The sequence below is a fragment of the Chenopodium album genome, chromosome 1, assembly GCF_948465745.1.
Source record: "Chenopodium album chromosome 1, dcCheAlbu1.1, whole genome shotgun sequence".
Lineage (NCBI taxonomy): Eukaryota > Viridiplantae > Streptophyta > Magnoliopsida > Caryophyllales > Amaranthaceae > Chenopodium > Chenopodium album.
Genome location: NC_137834.1, coordinates 63,459,023 through 63,474,881, shown reverse-complemented (window position 1 = coordinate 63,474,881; position 15,859 = coordinate 63,459,023). Strand labels below are relative to the sequence as shown.

At 37.5% G+C, this 15,859-nt stretch overlaps 1 protein-coding gene across 3 annotated transcripts in view; it reads left to right on the top strand.

Moving 5' to 3' along the window:
- The first annotated feature begins 11,415 nt into the window (after positions 1 to 11,415).
- LOC145557029 (kinesin-like protein KIN-UC) overlaps positions 11,416 to 15,859 on the top strand; it is a 30,003-nt gene continuing 25,559 nt past the window's right edge. For all 3 annotated transcript variants that reach the window (XM_081618491.1, XM_081618492.1, XM_081618490.1), the window contains exons 1-4: positions 11,416 to 11,940; positions 13,541 to 13,641; positions 15,147 to 15,269; positions 15,553 to 15,738. In XM_081618491.1, coding sequence (XP_081474617.1) covers positions 11,610 to 11,940; positions 13,541 to 13,641; positions 15,147 to 15,269; positions 15,553 to 15,738 — 741 coding nt within the window. In that variant the 5' untranslated portion in view covers positions 11,416 to 11,609. The remainder of the gene's footprint in view (positions 11,941 to 13,540; positions 13,642 to 15,146; positions 15,270 to 15,552; positions 15,739 to 15,859) is intronic.

Genomic DNA, 15,859 nt, shown 5'->3' with positions numbered 1-15,859 from the left:
CCAAGAGTACAACAGAAAATGATTTTTTTGTAAAATTACAAGTCATGAGGGAGCTTTCAAATGATGTAGTCGAGGACTTGCTGAAAAGAAACTACAAAAAGTGGTGTAGGGCTTTTTACACACTAATGTCATGTTGTGACAGTGTCGACAATAACATGAGTGAGATTTTTAATGCTTATATCCTCAAATGGAGACATAAGCCAATAATCACCATGCTAGAAGACATTAGAGAGGGCTTAATGGAGAGATTACATAAGAAAAGAGACATGATCAAAGAGAGAGACCTCAATATATGTCCAAGAATACAACAACAACTAGAGAAGCATTAGGTATGGGCTAGGTGATGGAATGCCTTTTGGGATGGTAAAGTCTGTTATGGTGTTAAGGATGGGGCAACCTAAACCAAGTATGCCATTAACTTGGCAGAGAGAACTTGTAGTTGTAATGCATGGCAGGTGAGTGGTAAACCATGTAAGAATGCTATGGTGGCCATATGGAGTACAGTTGACCAACCACAACATTATGTTAATGGTTACTTTAGGAACCACATATATACAAAGGCTTATGATCATCTACTTGAGCCATTAAGTGGTCCAGAAGAGAGGTCATATTCAGAGAACATTGTCATTGCCCCCACGCTGAAAATTAAAGGTGAACAATAAACCAAAAACTAAAAGAAGTTATGGAGTTGAGGAGGTTACGTATTCGAGGAAGTTGAGAAAGAAAGGGGTAGGCATGACATGTAGCTTATGTGGGCTGCCAAGACACAACAAGACAACATGTAGGAATGCACCTAAGGAATCAAGAGTCAGTGCACCTAACACTACTACAGCCACCCAGCATGAACCTTCTCCCACCACGGTCCTAATGCACCAGAGAGGTGTGGGTGTCTACACTTATCCCGATGGCTTTCAAAGAGTTGCAACTATATGTACCACCTAATGACTTAATGTCTTTATGGTTATTTATCCTTAATTGTATAGTTTGTGTATTTATATGATTTTTTCTATGTGTCACAGCCTATTAGTCAGCCTATGACAACTTTATCAAGAGCTGCAACATTTTACTCTGACTATGAAGGAGAACATACCATACATTCTTTCTCTCAAGAATATCCATTGTCACAATCACAAACAGAAAGTGCATCTCATCCACAACAAACAATATCCAATAACTCATTGCAAGATCTAGCTAGGGCAAAGCAATTGGAGATAAGACACAAGAACAGATTACCAACTTTTTATTGATATATTGTTTAATCATTACATAATTAGTTGACACCATCAATTGTAAATGCAAATATAATTACATAATTACCCAAAAAAAAATTTAAAAATTTGAAAGACCGATAAATTCAAAAAATTCATGCTATTCATAATACGGTTCCCAATTGATATAGTTATGTGTAGGTACTTGGTATTTAAGTTTGTAACGCACCCACAAGAAATATTTTGAGCATATGACTTTGATGATCAACAACAATCTGAAGAACATCCAACAACAATTTTTTTTAGTTATTTATAATTACTATTTTTTTTTACCGAATGAATTTTTGGATAATTTGCTATACAAATATGTTGATTCATTAAATGCAAATCCTTAAAATATCGACTGATTTAGTTTTTCATCTTTTTTTCATGTAATTATAAGCATTTTTTATGGAAGTCCCTAAACTATTGATGACTAAGCAGGCAAAAAAATAAATAAATGTAAAGTCCCTAAACTATTGCCAAGCATGCATTGTAGGCCCCTAAACTATTGATGACTAGGAAAGATCCCTAAACTATTGGCTGGAAATAGTACTCCTAGGTGGTTGAGGGACCAATTTGCCTCACTCAATAGTTAAGGGACTAAAATGCTACAAATACGTTAGTTCAGGGACCGTATTTAATTTTAACTCAACTAGTATCAATCAATCAATCAATCAATAATCTTTTTTTTTTACAGCGGGTAAAAGGAGACTAGCTCCCAACAGACTCGACGCAAGAAATAAAACTACAGACAAACTTAGACCTCTTCGTAGAATTAGTAAAAATAGAATACATCCAAGAAATAGGGGGACTACTAACATGATAATCTAAGGGGGGGATACAATGAGATTGACTAATTCCAGTATGGGTGTTAGACATGAGATACTCGAGGTTTGATCCTTTACGTTTTCTTGTCCTGCAAAACTGATTCCTATGATGAGAAACAGCTGGCTTCTTCCTCTTCCTCTTCTTCACATGCGACCTACCCAACCTTCTATTCTTCAATTTATTGGAGTTAAATATGAAGGTAACGGGGGTAGGGATGAGTGGCTCCTCCAGCTCCCATGGGTTCATCCTTGTTAGATCCTACCGACTCCACCCAGCTTGATCGGTAACGTGAAAGTCGTTTATAGGCGTTTTGTTACCATTCTCGATGCATGTGGATGCTTGCTGTAGTCAATGGTGCTTGAGTGTATGTGATCATCTGATTTTTTATAATCAAAAGTGGAAGTAGTGCCACTGCCAACAAACTTGTCAAACTCTAATGGGGGGGGGGGGGGAGAGACCTTCTTCTTCCTCCTGCGATTTTCCCTTGTTGAAGCTTGAAATAAGACAAGTAGGGGATCTTGAGGTATTGGTTTGTCCTCCTACTATTGGGAAAAGAGTAAGTAGTTCCAACTTCATGAACCGATGCATAACTAAGATCCTTGATTGTTCTTGGAGTAACTTGAAGCTTCCTCCCCGGAGACCAATGGGAAGAAGGCATTATTGGTAATAACTGAACTCTCCACTTCCCTTTCAATGACGGGGTCAGTGACAGTCATGTTAGTCAGCCCGCTCCGTTCATCTTTTCCCATTGACACACTATCGGTCCCCAAAATAAAAACCTCACTAACCTTACGTACCTTTCTTAATGTGGGTAGGATGGGTCAGGTGGGTAGACATGTCCCTCCTCTTACCATGAGCCTTCTTAGGCTCTAGCCTGGCAACCTTGCCAAGATCCTTATCAATTTCCTGGACTTCCCTACCACTCTTTAATTTGCTAATCTCTCGGAGTAACCCCTTAATATTCTCCAATTCCTGGATAATATCATGATTGTTAGGTTCAACCTTAGCTGCCTTACTAAGGTCCTCATATGCTTCTTCAATTTGGAAGAGCTTAGCCTCTCCTAAGGCCCTTCTCTAGAAAGCTTTTTCATTACAACCATCATACTTAATGACTAAGGAGCAGAGTTCCTTAGTTTGTTCATGATCATGCACCTTAAGAGCACAAGCTACAAGGTTTAATTCCAAAGTAATTGCAAGATTCCAAAATAAACTACTGTCCTCCCCATTTCTTGGAGAAACAAAGCAAAGGAATTTTAGACCTCTGTCATACCTCTCTCCCGCATCAATAACCTTACCATTTTTGAAGTAGGCATTACCTTCCTCTTTCAGAAACTTGACATGGTGAAGGATATTACGGGGATAATTATTGGAAGCAAATTCAACAATACTATCATCATAGTCGTCATTTAGGTGAATGACCATGAGATCATTTATTAAGGATTGACACTCCATTGATAAACTGAAGAAAACAAGAAAGAAATGACTAAGACAAAGCAACGGGAGCCTTATATAAACTACCTAGACAAGGTATAGAAGCGACTAGGAAGTAGGAATGGTGGTGGTGAGATGTCTCGAGACCCTGTTGACTCAGCCACATCAAAGGAACGGCGACTTGGTTGTTGTCGGAGAACCACCGTCCAAGCAGACCCCCTTCAACCTCAAAGGCGGGACTTCGCTGAGACCCAAATGCGAATAGCTCTTCACTGGCGATCGGAGGACGACACTAGAGTGGAGCTAGAGAGGGGACGGTGATGAGTCTATTTTATATATATATTTATTCCCCGTCCCACGGTCATATTTGTGCTTATTTGAGCTCTGCAAAGCTATTTTTATTACTAATATACGTTTTCTAGTGTTTTTGTAGAGTTGGTATTATTTTGTAGGAATTTGCAGAATTATGATAATTCACAGGCTTATTGAGCCACTACAAAAATATTAAATACGGAGCGTATTTTATGATAGTATATTTTAAGCCCAAGGCCGGGTTAGAGAAATTTAGCTCGGTGATTAAGGGCTCGATACATGAAAAGGTCCAAGATTTCACAAGTTATTATTATTATGGACCAACCAAGGAAAGAAATTGGGCCAAAGAATTAAATAGCTCAAGCGTACAAATCCAAGCTTGCAAGAGGGTTGTTGGGCTTCAATCTCTAAGCTTCAACGCGGGTCCAATCCAGCGGATCAAAGCAAACTCGAGTTTCAAATTCTGAGCTTCAACGCGGGTCCAATCCAATCTTGTTATTTGAGATTTCATAATTGGGGTAGGAAAGCAAGAGTCGGTGGACTTGATTTGTTTTTTAGGAGATTGAGTTGGAGTAGATGTTTGACTTTTCTTATATAAGGGAGGTAGTAGTTACGTAGGAAGGGGGCTCTAGATTTATTAGCTTTAGGGGCCGTTTGGTTGGGGTTAATAATCAAAGGGAAAGGGAATGAAGATGGTTCATTCCCTTTGTTGTTGTTTGTTTGCCATTTTTTTCATTCCCTTTACCCATTTTCATTTTTGAGTTTACCCAAAATCCTTCTATATTGATTCCCCACCCCCCTCTAGACTTTAGCATTCCCTTTCCCCAGCCACCACTACACCACCAACCGCTACCTTACCCAGTCACGCCCACCGCCAAGGCACCTCGCCGGAACTCGTCACACCTCCCCCTCCCCTCGCCGGAACTCAAACCCTAAGAGAGAGAAACCTCCAATTTGCCACTATTTTACAAGAAAATGGCCTCAAAGCGTTCAAGGAACCAAAGGGGTGAGAGCTCGAGGGCACCACAACCAACAATCAACCCGGATCTTCAAATTCCGGGATGGGAGGAGGTTGTCATTACCTCGGAGGAGCAACGGGTTAGGATGGTCAACCTCATCGATCGTCAGGTAATCTCTACCCGTTTTATTCATCATCCCACATTAGTTAGGTTAGGCCTAGATAAATATGTGGAAAAATTATTCAAAGGTATAGGCATGAGTGGTTTTTTTCAAATGTGCCATGATACATATGATTACTTAACATTGGAATTTATCTCAAGTTTTAATGTTATTAAAATGAATGCACTAATTACTCATGTACAATTCCGATTATTAAACAACGATGTGAGACTAACTCTTAAGGAATTTGGAAAGTTGTTTGATTTAAAATCGGATAAACCTATTGAACCCTCTGAAGACCACACCGTCGTGGTCTATAAGAGGCTAACTGGGGAGGATTTAGGGAACCTCCAGCATGCCAAAGGGACATGGATTCAACATCCCGTCCCAAAACTTTGGCAAAGATTTGCCGGCCTCACTATTTTTGGGAGGCATGAACCGGCAAATGTTAGGAGAGATGAATTGGAACTATTGGCATCCTATATAATTCCCACTGCTGAAAAATTAAACATAACCCATAGGATAGCCAATCACTTCCAAAGGGCGGCCAATTCGGCCGAGGCTAGTAGGTCTAGGGCACCTATTTACTTTGGGGGGTTAGTGACCCACATTGCTAGGAAACACCTACGTTGGAACCCGGATGGGCATAGGAAAGTTGTGGGATCGAACCTCATGGACCTACCCTATTTAGGGAGTTTGAACTGGGTGCAACCTGTGGGGAGTGATACTTGGTGGATAGTCCACCGACAATCGGGTAGGAGAGACCAAGCCTTTACCTTACCCAACCCCGCCTTGACCAAATTTGAGAGGGGGAAGCCCTCTTATACTTTCGAGATAAATGGTCAAGGTGAGGTTCACCCACCTCACCCCTCACCACAACCCCACCATTCCCCCATTCACCACTCACCACACTACCAACCACCTCCACCCTTCACCTATGGCATGCCCACTTCCTCGGTCGATTACAACGTCGACCCCAATGCCCCATATGACTTTTCGGCTTTTAGGAGCCAATTAGACCGCATCGAGACGGGGCAAGGGAGAGTTGAGGGTATGATGCAAAACCTAGACTCTAGGTTAAGCACCTTAGATGGGCGGGTTGGTCTTATAGAGAGGAACCTAGGGAGGGGCCTTTATCCCATGTACGATGATTACACCCGTCGGGGGGCTATTCCTCCCGATTCACTTACTCCCGATTGGTTCCAATACCCCCAAGGAGGGTATTCTCACCCCGGTGCGTATGGTACTTACGTGGACTACTCTTCGGTCCACGGATATGGGGGTGATGCTCCTTTTGGGGGTATGGGTGGGAATGTGGACCCTAACTACTATGAAGGTGGTTCGGGGTATGGAGGTGGTGGCTCTAGCCATGGAGGAGCCGGTTCTAGCCACGGCGGGGGCTTTTCGAGGATGGATGAGGATGAGGAGTAGACTACTCTCCCAAGTCAATGAGGGCATTGCTTGATTTGGCTTGGGGGGGTGTTCTTCACTTGGTAATTCTCTTCCTTTTCTCTCTTTATTTGCTTTCTAGTTTAGTTTTTATTTGCTTTCCTAGTGTAGTTTTTATTGCTTTCTTATATATGAAAAATACAAAAAAAATTGAAAAATAAAAAAATTCAAAAATACGTTCCAATGAATTGTAAATCATGCTTCCCTGTGCCCCGTACTTGAGAAAAATTGTTTTGATTCTTGGTATTCGATGATGAATATTGTGGATTTGTTGGTTATGATTTGAAGTTTGATTGCTTGGATTCCTTAACATGCGTCAATTTTGTCCAACCAATTGTGAATATAGTGCTTGACTAGTTGATTTGGTTAGGAATTGTGTGATAGTTCCATAATTCCTGGTATGTCAATGAATTTGAGTATTGATTTGCAACTATGAGTAGTGTTTCATGACTTATTATTATGCACATGAGGAGGACGAAGGCGTTCATTCTTTTAGGTAGCCTTCACATTATTAGATACATTTGTTCCCTTCTTGTTACCCATGTTGTTGCTTGTGCCCCTTTATTGTTTATTTAGCCACATTACAAGCCTATATGAGCCCTATTGGTTACTAGTCCCAAGCTTGGCTTGGGGGAGCTATTAGTTGGTGAGGTGAGGGAGTTGTGGTGTGCATATTATTTGCACAATGTGGGAATAAAAGAAGAGTTATTGTTCTTTGATTTTTGATTGGAAAATATTGATGTTGTGTTTCAAAGTTGAAATTTCCAATATGAGTTAAAAAGAAAAAAAAGAGCAAAAGAAAAAATTAATGCTCAAATGTTCTATTTGAAGGTTGTTCTAAAGAAAAAAAAAAGAAAAAAAGAATGAGTTCAAAGTTTGTTTTTCACTCAAAGTTCTACATTATCATATTCTTATGAGTGAAATTGTAAGTGTTGGGATTGTTTATTTTGTTTGGAGTATATTTGGTGGATTGTTGTTTGGAGTTGGTTATGTTGGAGATGTGTATGATCATTATTTTTTATCATGGGTTTATTAGGTTTTGGCTCCCTTAATGCATAGCTTTTCTCTCACATACTCCCAAATTTATCCTACCTCTACCCTAGCCTTACATTACAAGCTTAAAAGACCTTCCGACCTTGTGCATAGAAGTTATGTAAATGCGAAAGTGTTGTTTGTCAATGCAAGTTATGACTTGGCATATTTCGAGTCGACAAGTAGGATGAGCATTCAATGTTTTTATACACACGAGAGTGTGAGTTGGGAGGGCATTGTTCACATTAAAGGGGTTGGTTGGAGAGAGATCGAGTACATTCTTTACTCGCCACATAAATGAGAGTTGAGTGTGTGAGCACTAGTCTTGAATTCTATATGCTCTTGTGGTTTGCTCTACTTGACAATTGTTGGGGAGGAAGGGTGATTAGATGAATAAGATTGATTGATGTTGAAGCGTGTTCACTAGTTTTGCCTTGAATCGTTGGTTTTAATTTGATTATTGGGGTGAAGTATGTTTTATATGTTCATTGATGAGCTTTTTGCTTAGGGACAAACAAAGGTTTGGCTTGGGGGAGTTTGATATGTCTATTTTATATAGTGTTTTATCCCCGTCCCTTGGTCGTTATTAGTAGTGTTTTTGGCTCTTCCGGGCCACTTTTATTACTAATTTGTGTGTTCTAGTGTTTTCGTAGTTTTAGTTGTATTTTACAGGAAATTGCACTCTTGGAGCATTTTCCCGGGCTTTATTGGATCGACTATGGAAGCTAGAAGGACACGACCACTTTTGGAGCCCAAGATCGGTGAGAGCCGGTGATTAAGGGCTCGGTAATTGGGATCACGAGGCATTTGGACCAAGTATTCGAGACCCGAGAGGAAATATGGATTGGGCCGAGAAATCTAGCCCAATCGAAGTTCAAGCCTCGAAGAAGAAGACCGGGCCCGATCGGGCAAGCATACGCCCGATCGGGCGGCTGCGCGCATAAGGGCCCTCAAGGAAAAGGCGCGCCCGATCGGGTGAGCTAAGCTCGATCGGGCGCGGCACATCAGTAAAGGCATTGTAAAAAAGGCGGGCCCGATCGGGCGGCCCTTCGCCCGATCGGGCCCGTGTTTTCTTAGAAGCTGATTACTTTAGTTTTAATTCTTGTTTTAGGAGAGGTTTAAATTACGTTTTGTACGGAATTATTACTTACTTCTTTCTTTAGACTTTCTCTCTCTACTTAGTATTTTTCTCTCTCTAAAATTCTCTCTAAACTCTTGTTCTTAATACTTCCTTTAATTCCAGATTCACTTTGGTACAATTTCTTCCCTTTTTAATTTCAGCTATTTTAATTGTTTTCTTAATTATGCTTTTAATTATTTACTTGATTGGATTAGTTATGATGATTAGTGAGTAGTTCCATTCTAGGGTTTATGGGGATCCATAATTAATATGAAGGGATAATTTGTTATTATTGATTATTGGTATTGCATGATAATTTCTTATTGAATTGTTTTAATTCTTTGCAATTAGATTATGAATCGAGCAGATGTAATTTGATTGTGAATGTTTAGCAATATTGAATTGATGAATCGAGCAGATGTTAATTTAATATTAAAGACTATTTTTAATAGGAACTTAGATCTAGTAAATTGCGAGAGCCTGTTAGATCTATGTTGATTAATAAATTGCGAGAGCCTGTTAATCATGTTATTTGTGCAATGTTAATTATTAATTATTATGTTTTATCCCGGAATATTAATTATTGGTGAACCTGTGACCCTAGGTTTCCTTATTATTGATTCTTTTCTCCCTAAACTTATTCTTCGTAGTATAGAATTCATACCTAAAAATATTGGTTACTTGGATAATTTAGATTATAATAATTAATTAGAATTAAAAAGACTTGTTTCCCTGTGGAGTTCGACCCTACTTCCCTATCTACTGTAGTTAGTGATTTAGGTAATTATTTTTGATTAGGGGATACGACTTTACCCTGTCAGTGGTTTTGCGGTGGAAGGAGGTTTTTTGGGGGTGGGTGAAGGGAAGGGGTTTTCGTGGGTGGGGGAGGGGATTTCGGGGGTGGGGGAGGGGTTTTCAGGGGTGGGGGAAGGGAAGGGGTGGGTTTCGAGGGAGGGGGAAAGCTGGGCGGTGGTTTCCGGCAGCAGGGGAGGGGGTTTTCGTGGGTGGAGGCCGGAGGGGATTTCGGGGGTGGGGGAGGGGTTTTTTCGGGGGTGGGGGAAGGGAAGGGGTGGGTTTCGAGGGAGGGGGAAAGCCGGGCGGTGGTTTCCGGCAGCAGGGGAGGGGTTTTTCGGGGGTGGGGGTTGGGGTGTGGTGGCAGCCATTGGATATGGGTGGTTTGTGGGGTTTTTGTTTTTTGTTTTTTTTAAAAAAAATATAAGCCAATCATACGCTGACACGTGGCTAGGTAACTTGTTGCATCAGGTTAGATGACCTGTTGGGTGCAATGAAAATTAATACCCCCCAAAGTTCGGTGCAATAGATAATAAACGAAAGTTGGGATTATTTTCGGCGGACGAGGCAAAGTTCAGATTAATGGGAGCAATTTTTCCATTTTTATATATATAGAAAACTTCTTCTACTACAAATATTTACTATACAACAAAAGAAGGAAAATTTTGCATAAAAAAACAAAAGATGAAATTTTTAATATCAAAGATTTAAGATATTCAATCTTAATATGACTACGGGGCTACTCTTCTTACAAAAAATGTTGTCCAACAATCCAATGACATTATTTACATAGAAGGAAAAAAATTCCAAAACAATAATTTATAAAACAAAATTGCATAATATTTAAAGAAAAATTAAAAAAACAATTAATTTTAAATATTGAAAATTTTCAAAGAAAAAACTAGTTACATTAATTAATGAATAACATATGAGTTGTTGTGAAAAAGTACTTAGACTACATGAGGTATATATTGCACTTGGTTGTGATTAGATACATAGTTAGTGAGTAAACACTATATAACCTTAAACGATCTAAAGAAAACGAGATAATATATTAATATTATACTTCTATTAAATTCCTACTCTAATAATATAATACACCATCAATTTGTCTTTGAAATTTTATAATTACTCATATGAGCAACAACATATATACAAAGTATTATTTTAAAATACTCTTTGGTTTCATTAGACAAAACAACTCTTTTTTTTTTTTTTTTTTTTTTTTTATTTTATTTTTTGACACATCGACCAAACAACTCTTTTACATGCTTTTAAATTTTTGTAAAGACATGAAACAAGAAGAAAATGAGGTCAAAATTTGTTCACAATAGTTTTAGATAATTTTATTATTTCAATTAAATATTAAATATAATGCTAAATTTACAATGAATATAAAAATATACCGTGAATGGCACATGATCTAACCTAGTGTATATATCTATCTATCTATAGTAATATATAAAGTGAAAGGGGGTTTTGGGTGATAAATTTTACTAGTGAAAAGGGGTTTTGGGTGATAAATTTTACTTTCCCAACATACCCCTCATTTAAAAAAAAATTACCATCCTTTAAAAAAAAAAAATTGTAACTACTATCTTAAAAACTACCATCTTTAGTTTTTTTAAAAAAAACCTAAACTTCTATCTTTTCTTTTCTTTTTTTTTTTAATAAATATTTTTCAAGAAAAATCAAATTCTATTATTTAGCCTACATGACATCATCAACATGTTTTTTTAATTATATTTTGTACGCAATTCTTAAACCTACTAATATTTTTTTAAAAAATAATTAAACGATAATATTGTGGGAAAAAAAAATCGAACTTAGTAGATTATATTGCACATGCACGCATTGTGTGCGTCTCTTAGCTTATGTATATAAGCACAAAAATTTAAAATCACTCAAATTTAAATTGAATCCAACCAACTCAACTCAAACAAACCCGACCCAATTACTCGAATTGACACCACACCCGTCCTACTCCTACAATTGGTATACGCGGGAAAGAAACCCAACTCAACAACATTCGATTGAACAGAGTCGAATTCAATTATTTTAGTTTTGTTTTTTCCCCTTTCTTCAGTCGTGCTTCCAACTACATCACCTCACCTCTACTCTCTCTCTCTCCTCCTTTTCATCCATGAAGAACCAACGACTACTTCTCCATTTCTCACCATCATTTTCCATTGAAACCGCTTCTCCATTTCTCTCTCTTCCTTCTTCTAACCTCAAAGGGGGAGACATTTGAGGTAAAACGGTGAGAAATTCCATCAATGGCGACCCAGAAATCGGGTAAAGAGAGGCAAACATGGCAGACTTCATCGCCTTCTTCGTCGTCTTCATCATCGTCTAATGTATCGGGTAATTCCCTTAATAAGAGTGTTAATGGTCCTATAATGCATCAACCCAATCGATCTAAGACGCCTGCTACGGCGAAACGGTCCGTAACCCCGAATTCTAGGGCTCATGATTCGAAACGCTCTGTTACTCCGGTTCCGAGAAGTCATAACAATGCCGGAGATGTTGATTTTGTCAAAGCGCCGAACACCAAGCGCCCTGTTACTCCTCTTAATAGAAGCAATTCTATTGTTGCTCATGACCCAGGTTCGTTTCTAATTAATCGACACATTTCTTTTATCACGTTTGTCAATTTAAAAATGTAACTGTAAATTGAATTTATCAATTAGTAAATTATAAAAACTTAGATATCTTGAAAATCCCATGTCATTGTATTTATTCCGTCTATAAATCACAAAAGCTAATCAAAGTAGAGTGAGAAGCATGTTTTTTTAGGCTGATAAATTTCCTAAAATTTGGTTATCATCAAATACTTTTATTGGAGTCGTATTAAGCTGAGAATGTATGACATAATCTCGAGTAATTGGGCGGTTTTAATTGATCAATTTTTTTTAATGTATTTTAGGATAGACTATATATGATGCTTTTTTTTTTTTTTTTTTTTTTTTTTTTTTTTTTTTTTTGAAGAAACTGTATATGATGCTTAATCATAGCTAAGTGTAACCTTTATTTATTTTTTTATTTTAATTATCCATAATTATAGTTAGTTTAAGTGATTGATTGGTTTTGTTGATCTAAATGAGCGCAATATGAATTACAATTGAGAGTGAGGGGTTCAGTGTTAACCACTTGGTCAAGACCTCATTAGTTAAATGATTAAATTGTTGATAACCATTTAATATGTCAACTTTGAAGAATTATATTATTAGCAATAGAGTTTGCATAAGTTTAACCGAATATTGTGAGTTAAATGTACAAGAATATACATTAATCTTTGTGATTTTACTTTGCTTATTACTTTGTACTTTGTATTAATAGTGTTATAATAGAGTCATGATGACGATAATCATAGCGTTGATTAAAGATTGTGATTATCAAATTTTTGTTCTTCCCTATTGCTCCATTCTCTCTCTCTTTTTTTTCCCTTGATGTTAATGATCTTGAGTTCAAAAACTAATGAGCATAGCCAACTCTTTTGAGATTTGCTATTCTAAAAGCCTTATATCAAGCTAGATTATTGTTTGTGTCGATCATCTTGGATTATTGATCAGCACGTAGTATTTTAATTTAGTCGAATAAGGAATTTCAATGCAAGCTATTATGGTTCACATGAAGAACAGGACAGTTTGACTAAGTTTGAGAGATTTTATTGGACAAAAGAATTGGATATTTGTGTTCATGACTTCATGGACAATAGCTTTGTTTGATTTATCTTTTTTTTTTTTGTCAAATTTTGTGAAAGATAAGTAAATGGAGTTTTGAATCATTATTCATGGATTAAGGATTTGAATGTTTGCACTAAAATAAATGAATAGCTAAGAATAAGAGGGAGGGATCTTGCCTCATATGGAGAGAAATTAAAGGAGGTAAACAACTATTGTTTATGGATTAAGGGACTACAATGCATGAACCATGGCTATGAATTAATTGGGGTGGGGGTAGGAGCTTTTAGAACTTTTGTTATATTGAATTTTGAAGTTCAATAACTTCGTATATCATTTTAGTTGTGTATGCTTTAAAGCTTTGTTAAATCTAGGGTTGTTGATACAACTTTAATCTTTGAGAAATTCACTTTCATTGTATATAGGGAAATTTTGCATGATAATCAAATTATTTGCATGAAATGGGATTTTGTTTTCTTTTTCTCTTCATTTTACTAAACTAGCTCTAATGCTGCCCATTACAGAACCCGGAAGAGTCAGAGTGGCTGTTAGGCTTCGGCCAAGAAATGATGAAGATCTTGCTTCAGATGCAGATTTTGCTGATTGTGTTGAATTATTACCTGAGGTGATTATTTCTCCTCTTCTTTTTTTGTCAATAATGTAATGATTTTAATATGAAATGCTTTGTTTTTATAGCCTATTCTCTCTTTCTTTCCATAACTAAATAAGATTGTGTTTGGAAAACCTGAAATTAATATTAATTAGTTGAATTCAATACAAGAAATATAAACATTGATTTTCATTGTCGTTTTTAATGTTTGGAGAACATCTGGATTTGAATTCCTAAACTTGTAAATTTATCTATAACCTAGTACTAAAATTTAAATCACAAACTTTTCTCTCCTTACTTTCTCCACTCTTGCTCTAGCTCAGTGTCATCTTCTAAGAAAATCCCTCCACTTGCATGGCTATGAAGTTGCCAACTTTGTTAAAACCAAACTCCTAATCTAAAACCCTGCCAGCTTCATACTTAATTTTAAAAAGTGCTCCTATGCACAAGACACAATCAGACGTGAGAGCTGGCGCCTCAGTTCTGCGAGGCGCAAAGACCTATAAAAGAGCACACCTATGCACTTTTTCTAGGCTGCTTTGAGCGCCTTCACAAATTATGTCGTGTCTTATGTTGTATGACGTCAATAGCTAATATGTAAGATAATTCTTGTAAAAAAACACCACGTGACTTTGTGGTGGTCAGGTTTACTTTACTTCTAGAGGAGAGATGAAATCCGTATCCCCCAATTTCATTTGAATTTGAAGAACCCTAGCCATTGATCTCATGGCCCATTCACCTTATTTCAGAATTCTTTTTTTGCCTTATTAAATAAATATTAATATCTTTTCTTATATAAATAAGTTGCACCTCACCCACAAAAGGCGCGCGATTTTGCCTTGCACCTAGACTCCAAGGAATTTTACCCCTTGGTGCACCTTGCGCCCTCTAAAACTAAGGCTTCATATTTCTAGATGTGTGTATACTCAGAAGACTAAGTTAGGAGAATAATACGGCGAAGATTTGATGCTTAATGTGTATACTCAGAAGACTAAGTTAAAATGCCTCCCAAACGGTTCTTGAAATCGGAGGGTGTGTGAATGATGGTTTAGGAAGGAGGAGGATAGTCAGGGCGGCGCTGGCCCGGGGTAAGGGGAGGGTGTTTGGGCGGCGGCCGGCGCCTGGAAGGCTGGGGGTTGGGCTGGGCTTGTATGGCAGTGGGGGTGACTGGTTGAAGGTCACTGGTGAGGAATGGTATGGTTTTTGAAGGATCTTTAGTCAATATGTTGTTGGTTGGGTAGTTATTTGACAGTTCTTGATCATATGCTTCATGTACTTTTGGGGTAGTTGTATTGTAGTATCATTGTATTGAATGTTGTTTCTGCAGTCTTCTTTGCTCTCCCTTTTGTTTTATTGGATGCCTTCTTTTCTGTACAGCTTTTTTTGGCATGTCAATAAACTCTTGCTTCTAATAATGAAAAAGGAAATAGTCTAGAGTCACTTGTTGTTTCATTATTTGGCAGTCTGCGGTGCAAGTTTGGCTGGGTGCTTTACTGATTAATTGTTCTTTATTAATGCAGCTAAATAAACTGAGTTTGAAGAAAAATAACTGGAGTTCCGAATCTTATAAATTTGATGAAGTATTTACTGAATCTGCTTCCCAAAAGCGCATTTATGAAGTTGTAGCAAAACCTGTTGTTGAGGTAATTTATTGTTCTAGTTGACTTTAGTACTGTTTCTCACTAACAGAGTAACAGGTAACTTTTATACATCTGTTGGAGTGTTATGTAACTTCCATATTTCATGCCAAAATTTATATCATTATTAATGATTAATGTCCTAATTTTTATAAATGAACTTTCTCATTCCCATCTAATCTTTTATTATATATCTTAGAAATTTGACAAAATCTATTCTATAAAAGGGTTTGTTTCTCTACATATATGATTTTAATTGATTATATTTAAATATCCACTTGCTTGGCAGAGTGTGTTGAGTGGCTATAATGGGACAATTATGGCTTACGGTCAGACAGGTACTGGGAAGACTTACACTGTAGGCAACCTAGGCAAAAATGATGCATCAGAGCGCGGCATCATTGTTAGAGCTGTAGAAGACATAATTGCAAATACATCTCTTTCTAATGAGAGCGTGGAGTTCTCCTACGTACAGGTATTTGACTGCTTTATGCTTTATAGGGTTATATGTTGCTGATCCTAATGTATTTTAGTAATGGATTAACTTGTATAATTTGGGGTACTGGCAAATTGGCAATAGCTTTGCTTAAGTTTTG